Here is a 15,495-nt window from a genome sequence, read left to right as displayed (position 1 = left end):
CGCCCACCCTATCCCTGTAACCTGCAGCCCCACCTAACACGAACACCTTTGGATTATGGGAGGAAAACGGAGCACCCGGAGGAAACCCACGCCGACACGGGGAGAACGTGCAAACTCCACAGTCACTGAAGGCTGGGATTTGAACCCAGGTCCCCCGCTGCTGTGAGGCAGCAGTGCTAACCACTGTGCCAGCATTTTGGCATCCAATTGAACAGGCAGACAGCCTATTGATGGAACGTCTCATCTGAAAGTTAGTACTACTCGATGATGCAACGTTCTCTCAGGTATCTAGTCTCCAGGGCCTCTGCTCTATAAATTTCAATAATTCTACGATACACTTCAATTTGGGCTATGGCTTATGGCCTGTCCCCACAAAATTCTGAACAGCTGAGAAATAAAGGCACACATGTTCTAAGGAAAGATCATCAATCTGAAACATTAACTTTCACAGATTGTCGTTAATGGCTAAGTGTCACTGGCAAGGCCAGCATTTTGCTCACCCCTAATTGCCCATTTGAGAAGCTGGCAGTGAGCTGCAATCCACACAGTTGCTGCCAGTCATAGAATTTACAGTGCAGAAGGAGGTCATTCGGCCCATCGAGTCTGCACCGGCTCTTGGAAAGAGCACCCTACCCAAGGTCAACACCTCCACCCTATCTCCACCATTAACCCCACCTAACACTAAGGGCAATTTTGGACACTAAGGGCAATTTATCATGGCCAATTCACCTAACCTGCACATCTTTGGACTGTGGGAGGAAACCGGAGCTCCCGGAGGAAACCCACGCACACACGGGGAGGATGTGCAGACTCCGCACAGACAGTGACCCAAGCCGAAATCGAATCTGGGACCCTGGAGCTGTGAAGCAATTGCGCTATCCACAATGCTACCGTGCTGCCCTGCTGAGTATTGCCAGCATTTCAGATTGACAGCATCTGTAGTTTTTTGCTTTTGGGTGAGGTATGGGTTTAGTTTGATTTTTTGAAATATCCTACATCTATACATGTGTCAGCGAGGGTTATCAGTCTAAATATGACCATTCTGACTGCTGGGTGCGACTTGAAAGTCCAAAGATGTGCAGGTTAGAAAATTGGTCCTTTGTGTCCAAAGGTGAGCAGATAAGGTCGGGGGAGGGGGGGGGGGGGGGGGGGGGCGGCTGGTCACAGTGATAGGACTGGGAAAGTGGGCTCACTCTTTCTGGGTACCGGTGCAGATTCAATTGGCTGAATCGTCTCCTTCTGCACCGCAGTCAAATCTATGGATCCCAGGAAATCTTCAAGACCCACCGTTGCTTTATTTCCACTTATAAGTTTTTTTCACTACTGTCAACAACCACCTCAGCAGGTCATGTCTGGTTCAGCTGGCGGCTGACCACATAAATGTTGCCAGAGTAAGGGCGCACACGGTCAGCACCGCTACCTCGTGATTATGATGGGCCAGATTCCGGGAGTCCCCAGAAGGGGTGAGGGGCAAGTGAGCCCCGCACCCCACGCTAAAGTGTCCCTTAACTTTTTTTTAAAGAGTACCCAATTATTTTTTATTCCAATTAAGGGACAATTTAGCATGGCCAATCCACCTAACCTGCACATCTTTGGGTTGTGGTGGGTGAGACCCACGCAGACACAGGGAGAATATGCAAACTCCATACGGACAGTGACCCAGGGCCAGGATTCGAACCCGGGTCATCAGCGCCGTAGTCCTTGTGCTAACCACTGCGCCACCATTCTGACCCTAAAATTGTCCTAAAAATAGCAGCACAGTGGTTAGCACAGTTTCTTCACAGCTCCAGGATCCCAGGTTCGATTCCCGGCTTGGGTCGCTGTCAGTGCAGGGTCTGCACGTCTCCCCGTGTCTGCGTGGGTTTCCTCCGGGTGCTCCGATTTCCTCCCACAGCCCAAAAATGTGCAGGTTAGGTGGATTGGCCGTGCTAAATTGCCCTCAGTGTCCGAAAAGGTTCGCTGGGGTTACTGGATTATGGGATAGGGTTGAGGTGTGGGCTCTTTCCAAGAGCCGGTGCAGACTCGATGGGCCGAATGGCCTCCTTCTGCACTGTAACTAATATCTGTCCCTTAATTGGGGGGGGGGGGGATAATTGGGTAATAATTTATATTAAAAATAATAAAATGTTGCAAGAGTATGAGTGTAGGTCCGCGATGGGTGGTTCCGGAACAAACAAAGTCGAAACTGGGGGAAAAAAACTTGGGAGTCAAAAGTTTTCCAAGGCTAACTTCTTCGAAAGGTTTTGCTCTCAATAAAAAAGGGGAGGAGGGAGGGAGGACGGCCCTTGTGACGCAGTCACGTTCGACAACGTCAGCGCCCCGCCCTCTTTGTCATCCCCTGACGTCACAGTAGGGGGGGGTGGAAGGCCGTTGGCTGGCAACGGGCGGGCTGTTACTGGCGCTTGCGCGGTTCCACTCTGTCCCGTTCGGTTGGCAGAAGGAAGCGAGCGGCCGAGGGAGGCGGAGGAGGGCTGGCTGCGGCCGTCAACTGAAGGGGGGCAGAAAAGATGTCGGAATTCGACGCCAACCCGTTCGCGGATCCGGTCGGACATCAATCCCTTTCAGGTAGATTTGACCCAGGCAGAGAGGCCAGAAGCGTCTCGGGGGGGGGGGCGGAGAGTAAACAAACATTTTGGGTGGGCCGCAGCCAGGCCCGGGCGCGCATTCCTGAGACAACCTAACCTGCTGGGCGGGTGATTGACGGGGAGCGCGGCCAATCGGAGAGCCCCGGGCGCCGCCCCTGGGCCAGTCAGAGCGCGGCAGGGGCGGGCCACCAGGGGGGGAGGGGCCGTCAAGTTAGGTTGGCGGCGCGCCAGCCTCGGATTCGGGCTCCGCTTCCCCCGCGGCCGTGAAAGGCAGCGGATAATGGGGGAGGGCGGCGGCTGAGATGCTCCCCTCCTTCCCCACGCACTTTAAATCGCCATTACCCGGAAATCACTCGTTTGCCGTGGCTGGGTTGGGCCCTGGGGCTGGGCAGCAGGTGCAGCTCACATTCCCCAGTAAAGGTCATCGCCCCACACGAACTGTGCCCGCACCCCACCCACCCCTCCTCCTTGATTTGATTTATTATTGTCACATGTATTAGTATACGATGAAAAGTATTGTTTCTTGCATGCTGTACAAACAATGCATACCGTACATAGGGAAGGAAGGAGAGACTGCAGAATATAGTCACAGTCATAGCTAGGGTGTAGTGAAAACATCAACTTAATACCAGGTAGGTCCATTCAGCAGGCAAGAAACTGTTCTTGAGTCAGTTGGTACGTGACCTCAAACTTTTGTATCTTTTCCCTGACGGAAGGAGGGGAAAGAGGGTATGTCCGGTTGCCTTTCCGAGGATGTGGGAATTGTAGAGAGAGGCAATGGGTGGGAGGCTGGTTTGTGTGATGGGCTACGTTCGCAACCTTTTGTTGTTTCCTGCGGTCCTGGACAGAGCAGGAACCATACCAAGCTCATGTGCAACCAGAAAGAATGCTTTGAATGGTGCATCTGTGAATGTTGGTGAGAATTGTAGCTGACATGCCAAATTTCCTTAGTCTTCTGTGAAAGTAGAGTTGTTGGTGGGCTTTCTTAACTACAGTGTTGGCATGGGAGGGGCCAGGATTGGTTATCGTTAATCTGGACATCTAAAAACCTGAAGCTCAACTCTTCAGACCCAGACTGAACACACCCAGTGGGAAATCATCGGTTGGTTTCTTCGGGCTCGCTTGAGATTTTTTTGGTCACCTCAAAATGGCATAGAAACAGTCACCACTGCTAATCAACTAGCCCTCATCGGTGTACTTTTTTTTTCTTGTTTTGTTCTTGGGAGTTGTCATCACCGGTGAACCCAACATTTATTGCCCCTCCCTAACTGCCCTTGAGCAGGTGGGGCTGAGCTGCCTTTTTGAACACGGGCGGCACGGCAGTTAGCACGGTTGCTTCACAGCTCCGGGGTTCCAGGTTCAATTCCCGGCCCCGTGTGACTGCCTGTGTGGAGTCTGCGTGTTCTCCCCGCGTCTGCGTGGATTTCCTCTCCCAGTGCTCTGGTTTCCGCCCACAGTCCAAAGAAAGGCAGGTTAGGTGGATTGGCCGTGCTAAATTATCCTTAGTGTCCAAAAAGGTTTGGTGGGGTTGCGGGGTAGGGTGGAGGTGTGGGCTTAAGTAGAGTGCACTTTCTAAGGGCCGGTGCAGACTCAATGGGCCAAACGGCCTCCTTCTGCACTGTAAATTCCATGATAATTCTATTGTGCAGGAACACTCATTAGGGGCAGCAATGTAGCAGGGTGGGTAGCCCTGTTGCTTCACAGCGCCAGGGCCCCAGGTTCGATTTCTGGCTTGGGTCACTGTCTGTGCGGAGTCTGCACGTTCTCCCTGTGTCTGCGTGGGTTTCCTCCGGGTGCTCCAGTTTACTCCCACAAGTCCCGAAAGTCGTGCTGTTAGATAATTTGGACATTCTGAATTCTCCCTCCGTGTACCCGAACAGGTGCTGGAATGCGGCGACTAGGGGCTTTTCACAGTAACTTCATTGCAGTGTTAACGTAAACCTACTTGTGACAATCAAGATTATTATTATATTACTGTTATTGAGGATATTCCAGGCGTTTGATCCTGTGTTAGTGATGAACAATTGTATAATGCTGAGTACCCATGCATCTGCTGCCGTTTCCCTTCTAGATGGGAGGCATGGTGGTTAGCACGGCTGCCTCACAGCGCTAGGGACCAGGGTTCAATTGGGTGATTGGCTTGTATATTCCCCCATGTCTGCGTGGTCTTCCATTCAGTGCTCTGGTTTCCTCCCACAGTCCATACATGTGCAGGTTGGGTGGATTGGCCATGCTAAATTGCCCCGTAATGTCCAAAGTTGTGCAGGTTGGGTGGGGGAGTGGGCTGAGGTGAGGCTGAGACACCTTCAGAGGGTCGATGCAGACTCATTGGGGCAAATTGTCTCTTTCTGCACTGTAGGAATTCTATGGTTCAAGGTCATGAGTTTGGAAGAAACACTGATGAATTATTGCAGTGCATTTTGTAGATTGTGGTCGCTGCTGTCACTGTGCCCTGGTGATGGAGAGTGAACGTTTCAGGTGGTTTCCCGGGTACTGATGAAGCGTGCCGCTTTGTTTGTTTGGACCCCTCTCTATTCCTTTCCAGTCATATATATCCAACTTTCCCTTAAATGCATGAATGCTATTTGTCTTTGACACACCAATGGTAACAAGTTCCATTTTAACCACTGAGTAAAGAGGTTTTTGCTGAATTCCTTGTTGGATTTTTCAGTTGCACATTTCTGGCCTCTAGTTTCAGACTACCCTCCAAGTGAAAACATCTCTGCCTACCCTATCGAACCTATTGCTAAAAGATTTCTATTAGGTCCGCCCGAAAGAAAAGAGCCCCAGTGTGTTTAAGATTTCCCTGATAGCATATCTGTGGCATTATAACAATCATCCTTGTCAATCCTTTTTGCATCTTCTCCAGTACCACTGTATTTTGTTTTGTAATATGCACTCCAGGAATAGTTCATGGCACTAAGTACGGTCTAACCAAGGTTTGATACAAGTTCAACATAACCGTACTAATACTCAAGTGAACCCAGTGCAAAGTTTGTGTTCATTAATGACATTGTAATTTTAATGATGGCCACTGTGTACCAACTTGGCTCCTCTAAATCCAGTTTTCTTTTCAATATGTTAACTTTTGTAATTATGCCAGGATGGGAACTGAAGGATCATAGCTGTAGTGGAAATCTAGTTTTGGGGCACTATTAAAGGAAGGGTGGTAAGGTTACATTTCAGTACAATGTGCATCCCAAGCACTTCATATTGCATGAGCTAATTTCTATGATCTCCGCACATCTTGAGTTCTTGATTTCAGTCAAACCATGGAATGTTAGTAAGTTATTTCTTCCCAAAAGGTGGAAGAAAATACGTAACTTGAGCTTTTAAGCTTTTGTGCATCTACACAATTGCCTTGTTTAGAAGATGGTGGAAACCTAGTAAATTGATGATCAGTGAGGCAGATTAACACACACTGTTGCTGAATTTAATTAGTTAATTTAAGCATCCATTCTGCAATATCCTGGTCACGGATTCTTAATTATTCTTCCATGATTGTTTCTGTTTGGATTTGAAAAAGGTAAAGTATTAAATCAAAACAAAAATATACTGAGTATCTGTATGATGTGAAACGGTTAACATTTTATGAAATGGTTAATATTTCGGGTTCCTTACCTTCCGTTAGCTAAAATATCTGGTTTGGTCCTGCAGATTAAAGAATTTACCACCTCAATTGGACATTTATCATACAACTGCTGTGCTATTGCACTATAATATTTCTGGAAAGAATAGTTTGATGCAGCTTTGCATGGTGGAGTTTGGAAATCGGGATAGATTTGAAGTGTCCTTGGGGCAAGCCTGCTTAAGAATGCAAAACTGAAAAACATAGGCTGATTGAGCTTTAGAGAAAAACTTCTGTATTTTAATAACCTGAATATTATGTAATGTTTTTATTGATCTATTCATGGGATGTGGGCGTCGGTGGCTCGGCCAGCATTTATTTCCCATCCCTAATTTCCTTTGGGAAGGTGGAGGTGAGCTGCTTTCTCAAGCTGCTCCAATGACTAATTACACGTGGGAGAGTAAATTATAAAGTTTATTAATGTAGTTTTATAAATGAAAAGAATGCATCAGTAATGGTAAATAAGTCACTTGGCGTGTGGAAGGTGCACATAATGGTTTACAGCATGAGGTGTACTGGTTTTAATCACAGATCGTGTTTTTGTTTTAACAAAATACCTGTTCTCTGTTTGGTGAAATGTGGGAATTGGACATTAAGGAGCATGGGGGGGGGGAGAAACGGCAGAGGTTTGGTTGAGTTAAAATTAATGAAGGAGGGTGGAAGTTGGGAGGCTAGCCAGACAGTGTGACGAATAGCAATTTGACACTGCTGGCTTGGACTAGTGTGACATGTGACAGTGTTGATGTCAGTTTACTTGGATTGTAGAGTGGTTTGTTCAGCAGAAGTAAAATGGAAAGATAGTCCAGCCAAGAATGAAGTGGGAGGGAGACAGATTAGAAAATTACTCCAAATGGATTCGATCAGGTTTCCCACCAAATTGATGTCAGTGTCTGCAATTTTTACTTTCTCGACTTCTCTTTGAATCTAGTGCCTAAAATACACATATTTCTATGAAATATTTCATAGAATTCCTACAGTGCAGAAGGAGGCCGCATCGGGTCCGCATTGACCCTCTGAAAGAGCACTCCACCCAAATCCACTTACCTGCCCAATACCCCCTTAACCTAATCTATACTTGACACTAAGGGGAAATTTAGCATAGCCAATCCACCTAACCTGCACATCTTCGGACTGTGGGGGAGGGGGGGGGGGGAACCTACGCAGATACAGGGAGAACGTACAGACTCCACATAGTCACCAGCAGTTCTAACCACCGTGCTGCCCCATGCCCCATTTGTTCCTTTTGAATTTGGTTCCATATTTTCTTAAGCTTTGCGCGGAGATCCCGCATGCATCAACTCGATAAAAGGTGTGTGTGCATTTATACATCTGACTCAAATTCTGACAGTATACAAAGTAAATGAAAAATACAACCATTTTGAATAATTATTGGCCAGAATACCGTTTTCTAACTTAATTCCGATCTCTCATAATACAGCACTGTTAAATTTTCATTTCAATCTGAATTTCCAAGCAAGTTAGTCAGAGAATACAGGTTTGACCAGTTAAATTCCACAGTCACTTTAACCGGTTCTAGGGTTGGTACCTTCACTCTGTTGCAATTGCGCAGATATCCTTTTTGTTCAGAAAGTCTCGGGTAACACTCATACTCCCAGTTCCATTTTAATGGGTAGTTCCTTGCCAGGTAGTGGTTACTAGTAATCATCCTGTTCTGTATCATATTTACAAAAGAGCAATCATCAAAATGCGACTCCCATGAAATAATTTAGCATCTGATTCATTGTGATCATTCTATGTGTAGCTTAATCTAATTTTCTGCTGGTGTTCACCTCTTCCTGTTTTTTACCTTTTCTAATAGCCACGTAAGGAAAAGAAAGGCTTGCCTTTATTTGGAGTTTTCGCAGACATCTGAAAGTATTGGAGTTTCAGCCTTTAATTCTTTTCAGTGTGTGTTCGTGTCCTGGACTGGGACTTGAACCCAGCTGCTGGGATATGCTTTCAAGTCCAGTGGCACTGGCCCTCTGCTGCTATGCCCCAATGTAAAATATTCTGTGCAGAATTGAAGCAGACATTTATTTGCCATCACAGTTCAGGCAGACAATCGGTGTGATTTTTATCTCACAGCATTCCATACACTAAAAACATAGAACATGGTGCTATGTTCTTGCACCATTAATGCTGTTTCTGACTATTCATCACGTGAATCTGAACAGAGAATTGCAGTGACCTATTTAATCAGGGCTAGTTTCATTCTTGCCTGATAATTGATGATAACCAGTTGCCACTGTTTGAAGTTTAACAATTTGTTTTTTTCTAAATTTGTGTTCCTTATTCCCTTTCCCATCCACTTTTCCTACACCAACAATCCAAATGAGTCCCATTGAAACTTCCAGCTCGGATTGTCTAATTCGGTACAGGACAAGTGTAGAAACTATGAACGTTCTAGCCTGCGTGGCTCAATGCCAAACCATGTGATGCATTGATTCACTGAGCCATAACTTAGTAAACAGAACAAATAAATACAGTAGTTTGTCATGAACTGTTTCCTGTTGGATGTTCTGTTTGCACTTACAACTCCCTCCTTTTATTCAAAAGTAAACCTTCATTAAGGAGCTTCTCTATCTAGGTTCAAAGATTTGGTTTTATTGTCACATGTACCGAGGTACAGTGAAAGGGATTGTTCTGTGTACAGTCCAGACAGATCATTCCATACACTAAAAACATAGAACATGCATAAATACACAATGTAAATACATAGACACAGGCATTGGGTGAAGCATACGGAGTGTAGTACTATTCAGTAGAGAAGATGTTTGAAGAGATCAGCTCAGTCCATAAGAGGATCATTCAGGAGTCTGGTAACAGTGGGTTAGAAGCTGTTTTTGAATCTGTTTGTGCATGTTCAGACTTTTATATTTCCTGCCCAATGGAAGAGGTTGGAAGAGAGAATAACCCGAATGGGAGAGGGCTTTGATAATGCTTCTCGCTTTCCCAAGGTAGCAGGAGATGTAGACGGATTCACTGGATGGGAGACAAGTTTCATGATGGACTTGACAGTGTTCGCAACTCTCTGTAGTTTCTTGCGGTCTTGGATTGAGCAGTTGCCATACCAGACTATGATGCAGCCAGATAGGATGCTTTGTGTGGTGCATCTATTAAAAACTGGTAGTCCTTGTTTCCTGAGGAAGCATAGGTGCTGTTGTGCTTTCTTGGTTGTAGCGTCGACGTGGGTGGACCAGGACATATTGTTGGTGATGTGCACACCTAGGAATTTGAAGCTGTCAACCATCTTCACCTCTGCACCTTTGATACAGACAGGGGTGTGTACGATACTTTGCTTCATGAAATCAACGACCAACTCATTAGTTTTGTTAAAGTTGAGGGAGAAACTGTTGTTGTTACACCACGCCACTAGGTTCTCTGTCTCCCTCCTGTACTCTGACTTATCGTTGTTCGAGATCCGACCCACTATGGTCATGTCATCAGCAAACTTGTAGACGGGAGTTGGAGCCAAATTTTGCCACGCCGTTGTGTGTGTATAGGGAATATAGTAGGGGGCTAAGTACGCAGCCTTGCGGAGCCACGGTATTGAGGACACTCAAGGAGGCAGTGTTGTTCGTCCTTACTGATTGTGGTCTATGGGTTGGGAGGTCGAGGATCTAATATCATACTATCTCTATCACAATAGTATGTTCATGTGAAGGGAAGCAAACATTATTTTCCAAGCATATTCGCTAATCGTTAAACTTGTAAATGTACATTATGTAATAATTCAGATTTGACAGTAAAATTCAATATAGGGTGAAATGATGGCACAGTGGCTAGCACTGCTGCCTCACTGCTGAGAACCCGGGTTCGATCCTGACCCCGGGTCACTGTGAGGAGTTGCACATTCAATTTTTTTTTTTTTAAATTTAGAGTACACAATTCTTTTTCCAATTAAGGGGAAATTTAATGTGGCTAATTCACCTACCCTGCACATCTTTTTGGGTATGGGGGTGAGACCCACGCAGACATGGGGAGAATGTGCAAACTCCACACGGACAGTGACCTGGGGCCAGTATCGAACCCGGGTCCTTGGAGTGGTGGACCAGCAGTGCTAATCACTGCGCCACCGTGCTGCCCTGAGTTGCACATTCTCCCCGTGTCTGCGTGGGTCTCATCCCGACAATCCAAAAAGATGAGCAGTGTAGGTGAATTGGCCACGCTAAATTGCCCCTTAATTGGAAACAAAAAGAATTGTATTCTCTAAATTTATTTTAAAGAACAATATAGATCAGTTGCTTTGCTTTCAATACAATACTTGAGATGTTTAACTATGCTTGCCAATTCAGGTTATGTTTACAATGTAAGGGGCCTAGTGGTTAGCACAACCGCCTCACGGCGCTGAGGTCCCAGGTTCGATCCCGGCTCTGGGTCACTGTCCGTGTGGAGTTTGCACATTCTCCCCGTGTCTGCGTGGGTTTCGCCCCCACAACCCAAAAATTTGCAGAGTAGGTGGATTGGCCACCATTAATTGCCCCTTAATTGGAAAAAATAATTGGGTAATCTAAATTTTAAAAAAAAAATGTTTACAATGTACGTTTACACATTTCATGTCAAATATTCTCTGATGTCCACAGCCTATGTGGTTTTACAGTTTCTAGTCCCTTGGTATACTCTTTCCAAAGGGCCTTAAACAGCGACCTTTCCACATTGAACCTTTGCAGCAACTCTCCCAAGTTTTTCAGCATCCTCCAGCACGTAGTCTTAAATCTTGGAATGTGCTAGTCTGCAAGGATTTGCTGTCCTCGAGCAAAGTTAACTCTTCGTATGCTATTGAGTTATTGGACAGTGAGCCCACTTTATAATATCACTGGAAGGAATGGAGCCTGTGTAGAATACACAAAGGTGTTTTTACGGTTACTACTTCCATTTCATTGAAACACATCTACGTCAGTTTTGGTTTCTGAATAATTTGTGTCAATTGCTGTTGTATATTCAAAAACAAGATATGCCATTCCAAGAGCAACAGATTTGAAATGTCTCCAGGAGAATCATTAGTTGAGTTTAAAACGTACTTTATTGCACATTTACAGTAGTTGATACAGATAGGTGAGCATCACTTGATATATGCTAGTTTGTGTAGCTAATGCAGCAGGCAGCAAAGAGGCAAATGGTGTGCTGGCCTTCATTGGGAGAGGATTTCCGTACAGGAGCAGGGCTGTCTTGCTGCAATTATACAGGGCCTTGGGGAGGCCACGCCTGGAATATTGTGTGCAGTTTTAGTCTCCTTATTTGTGGAAGGCAATTCTTGCTTTAGAGGTAGTGCAGCAAAGGTTTAACAGACTGATTTCTGTAGTGCCAGGACTGACATACGAGGAGAGATTGAATTGGTTAGGATTGTATCTGTTGGAGTTCAGAAGAATATGGGGGGGGAGTCTCATAGAAATCTATAAAATTCTAACCGGATTGGCCAGGGTAGATGCAGGAAGGTGTCCAAAACCAAGGGTCACAGTCTGAGGAGACCATTTAGGACAGAGATGAGGAGCAATTTCTTCACCCAGAGAGTGGTCAGCCTGTGGAATTCATGACCACAGGAAGTAGTTCAGTCCAAAATATTGTATGGTTTCAAGAAGCAGTTAGAGAGAGCACTTGTATCAATGGGGATCAAAGGATATGGGGGAAAGCGGGATTAGGCTATTGAGTTGGATGATCAACCATGATCATAATGAATGGCTCAGCAGGCTTGAAGGGGGGAACAGTGTCCTGCTCCTATTTTTTTCTATGTTTCTAGTGTGGACATCTAAATGATCGACTGAATTGCAGTAACTTTGTTCAGGCCTATTGCAAATGACCAATTTTTTAAAAAATAAAATAAACTGAGTATCCAATTCATTCTTTTTCCAATTAAGGGGCAATTTAGCGTGGCCAATCCACCTATCCTGCACATCTTTGGGTTTTGGGGGCGAAACCCACGCAAACGCGGGAAGAATGTACAAACTACACATGAACCGGGATTGAACCTGAAACCTTGGCACTGTGAGGAAACCGTGCTAACCACTTGCACCACCCTGCTGCCATGACCTGGTTTTTTAATGGACCAATTGTTAATTTTTGTTGAACGTAGTTTTCAAACTACTTCTCCCACCCTCTTCAAAAAGATAAGAAGCCTATAAGATGATTCTGCTCTTATTTTTCTGTATATTTAATTTGTTAACGTCTTTCTGTTTTCTAACTTAATTTTCTGTACATGAAAGCATTGTTTTAAGAACATAAGAACTAGGAGCAGGAGTAGGCCATCTGGCCCCTCGAGCCTGCTCCGCCATTCAATTAGATCATGGCTGATCTTTTGTGGACTCGGCTCCACTTTCCGGCCCGAACACCATAACCCTTAATCCCTTTATTCTTCAAAAAACTATCTATCTTTACCTTAAAAACATGTAGTGAAGGAGCCTCAACTGCTTCACTGGGCAAGGAATTCCATAGATTCACAACCCTTTGGGTGAAGAAGTTCCTCCTAAACTCAGTCCTAAATCTACTTCCCCTTATTTTGAGGCTATGTCCCCTAGTTCTGCTGTCACCCGCCAGTGGAAACAACCTGCCCGCATCTATCCTATCTATTCCCTTCATAATTTTAAATGTTTCTATAAGATCCCCCCTCATCCTTCTAAATTCCAATGAGTACAGTCCCAGTCTACTCAACCTCTCCTCATAATCCAACCCCTTCAGCTCTGGGATTAACCTAGTGAATCTCCTCTGCACACCCTCCAGCGCCAGTACGTCCTTTCTCAAGTAAGGAGACCAAAACTGAACACAATACTCCAGGTGTGGCTGCACTAACACCTTATACAATTGCAACATAACCTCCCTAGTCTTAAACTCCATCCCTCTAGCAATGAAGGACAAAATTCCATTTGCCTTCTTAATCACCTGTTGCACTTGTAAACCAACCTTCTGTGACTCATGCATTAGCACACCCAAGTCTCTCTGAACAGCGGCATGTTTTAATATTTTATCATTTAAATAATAATCCTGTTTGCTGTTATTCCTACCAAAATGGATAACCTCACATTTGTCAACATTGTATTCCATCTGCCAGACCCGAGCCCATTCACTTAACCTATCCAAATCCCTCTGCAGACTTCCAGTATCCTCTGCACTTTTCGCTTTACCACTCATCTTAGTGTCATCTGCAAACTTGGGCACATTGCCCTTGGTCCCCAACTCCAAATCATCTATGTAAATTGTGAACAATTGTGGGCCCAACACGGATCCCTGAGGGACACCACTAGCTACTGATTGCCAACCAGAGAAACACCCATTTATCCCAACTCTTTGCTTTCTATTAATTAACCAATCCTCTATCCATGCTACTACTTTACCCTTAATGCCATGCATCTTTATCTTATGCAGCAACCTTTTGTGTGGCACCTTGTCAAAGGCTTTCTGGAAATCCAGATATACCGCATCCATCGGCTCCCCGTTATCTACTGCACTGGTAATGTCCTCAAAAAATTCCACTAAATTAGTTAGGCATGACCTACCTTTTACGAACCCATGCTGCGTCTGCCCAATGGGACAATTTCTAACCAGATGCCTCGCTATTTCTTCCTTGATAGATTCCAGCATTTTCCCTACTACAGTAGTCCCCCTTTATAACGCGGGTGTTGGGGTCCAAGACAGCCACCCGCGTTGTATCCGAGCCGCGGATATCCATGATGGAGGTTTTAAATTTATTTAAAAATCTATGCTAGCGCTTCCCCTTGTGAGTCTACGGGGGGCAGGGGGAGAGGTCAGACCCCCGTAGACTCACAATGGGAAGCGCTAGCATAGATTTTTAAATAAATTTAAAACCCCCATCGTGGATCCAATTAAAACAGTGTCAATTTCAGCGGCCGGCTCACTTTGATCCGGAGAGGGAAGCTGCTCTCTCACTGAAACAATCAGCCGGCCGCTGAAATTGACACTGCCGGCTGCTCTCTCCCTCCAATCAGAAACATTAAAACTTAAAAGTTGGATTGGAGGGAGAGAGCAGTGGGCAGTGTCAATTTCAGCGGCCGGCTGATTGCTTCAGTGAGAGAGCAGCTTCCCTCTCCGGATCAAAGTGAGCCGGCCGCTGAAATTGACACAACTGACAGTTGGGGTCCATAATGTATATCGCGAACCGCGGTATTGCGGAGCGCGGTATAACGGGGGACTACTGTACCGAAGTTAAGCTCACTGGCCTATAATTTCCTGCTTTCTGCCTACCTCCTTTTTTAAACAGTGGTGTCACGTTTGCTAATTTCCAATCCACCGGGACCACCCCAGAGTCTAGTGAATTTTGGTAAATTATCACTAGTGCAACTGCAATTTCCCTAGCCATCTCTTTTAGCACTCTGGGATGCATTCCATCAGGGCCAGGAGACTTGTTCAGTTCCTCAGCCATTTCCTCATTTCCCATTATTAAAACTCCCTTCTCATCCTCTAAAGGACCAACATTTACCTTAGCCACTCTTTTTTGTCTTGTATATTTGTAAAAACTTTTGCTGTCTGTTTTTATATTCTGAGCAAGTTTACTCTCATACTCTATCTTACTCTTTTTTATAGCTTTTTTAGTAGCTTTCTGTTGCCTCCTAAAGATTTCCCAGTCCTCTAATCTCCCAGCAATCTTTGCCACTTTATATGCTTTTTCCTTCAATTTGATACTCTCCCTTATTTCCTTAGATATCCACGGTCGATTTTCCCTCTTTCTTCCGTCCTTCCTTTTTGTTGGTATTTTGCGTCGGTGACCTTTTGTCTTCGGATATTTAAACCATGTGTCCCAAAGCATGGATCAAAATATTGCAATGGAATCCTCGATATGTTTACATTTTAAATCACTTTTCCAATGAAATTGTAAATAATTATTGAAACATGAAGTGAAAGCATAATGATTTGTCAAAAGGCAAGATTACCAGGAGATGTGAAATTGCAAATGAAGCACAAGCTGCTGAGTCTAGCAGGGAGAAACAAGTCATTTTGCAACTGCTACTTTGCTAAGTAAATTTTTTTTTCTCCAAACTATCGCTCAGATCAGTGTTACCTCACCCGTGCCTATGCCACTTTAGAAAACCTGGAGCATTATTTTGGAGGCAAATTGATGCTTCATTTTCTAGTTAGTGGATTTTCACAAGCATGGGGTGGTTTTGGTCCTACTAAGGAGACCGTTTGTCATTCCAAGGCCATTTCCCTATCTCCGGATAGGCCATGATTTTTTTTTTATAAATTTAGATTACCCAATTATTTTTTCCAATTAAGGGGCAATTTAGTGTGGCCAGTCCACCTACTCTGCACATTTTTGGGTTGTGGGGGCGAAAC

General features: G+C 45.1%; 1 protein-coding gene across 1 annotated transcript in view; it reads left to right on the top strand.

Moving 5' to 3' along the window:
- The first annotated feature begins 264 nt into the window (after positions 1–264).
- The window catches only part of LOC119956721 (secretory carrier-associated membrane protein 2-like), a 45,914-nt gene continuing 30,683 nt past the window's right edge, over positions 265–15,495 (top strand). The window contains exons 1-2 of the mRNA XM_038784058.1: positions 265–284; positions 2,262–2,565. Coding sequence (XP_038639986.1) covers positions 265–284; positions 2,262–2,565 — 324 coding nt within the window. The remainder of the gene's footprint in view (positions 285–2,261; positions 2,566–15,495) is intronic.

The sequence above is a fragment of the Scyliorhinus canicula genome, chromosome 24 (genome assembly GCF_902713615.1).
Source record: "Scyliorhinus canicula chromosome 24, sScyCan1.1, whole genome shotgun sequence".
NCBI classification, from domain to species: Eukaryota; Metazoa; Chordata; class Chondrichthyes; order Carcharhiniformes; family Scyliorhinidae; genus Scyliorhinus; species Scyliorhinus canicula.
The sequence above is the reverse complement of the archived record's forward strand: the minus strand, read 5'-3'. Positions and strand labels throughout refer to the sequence as shown.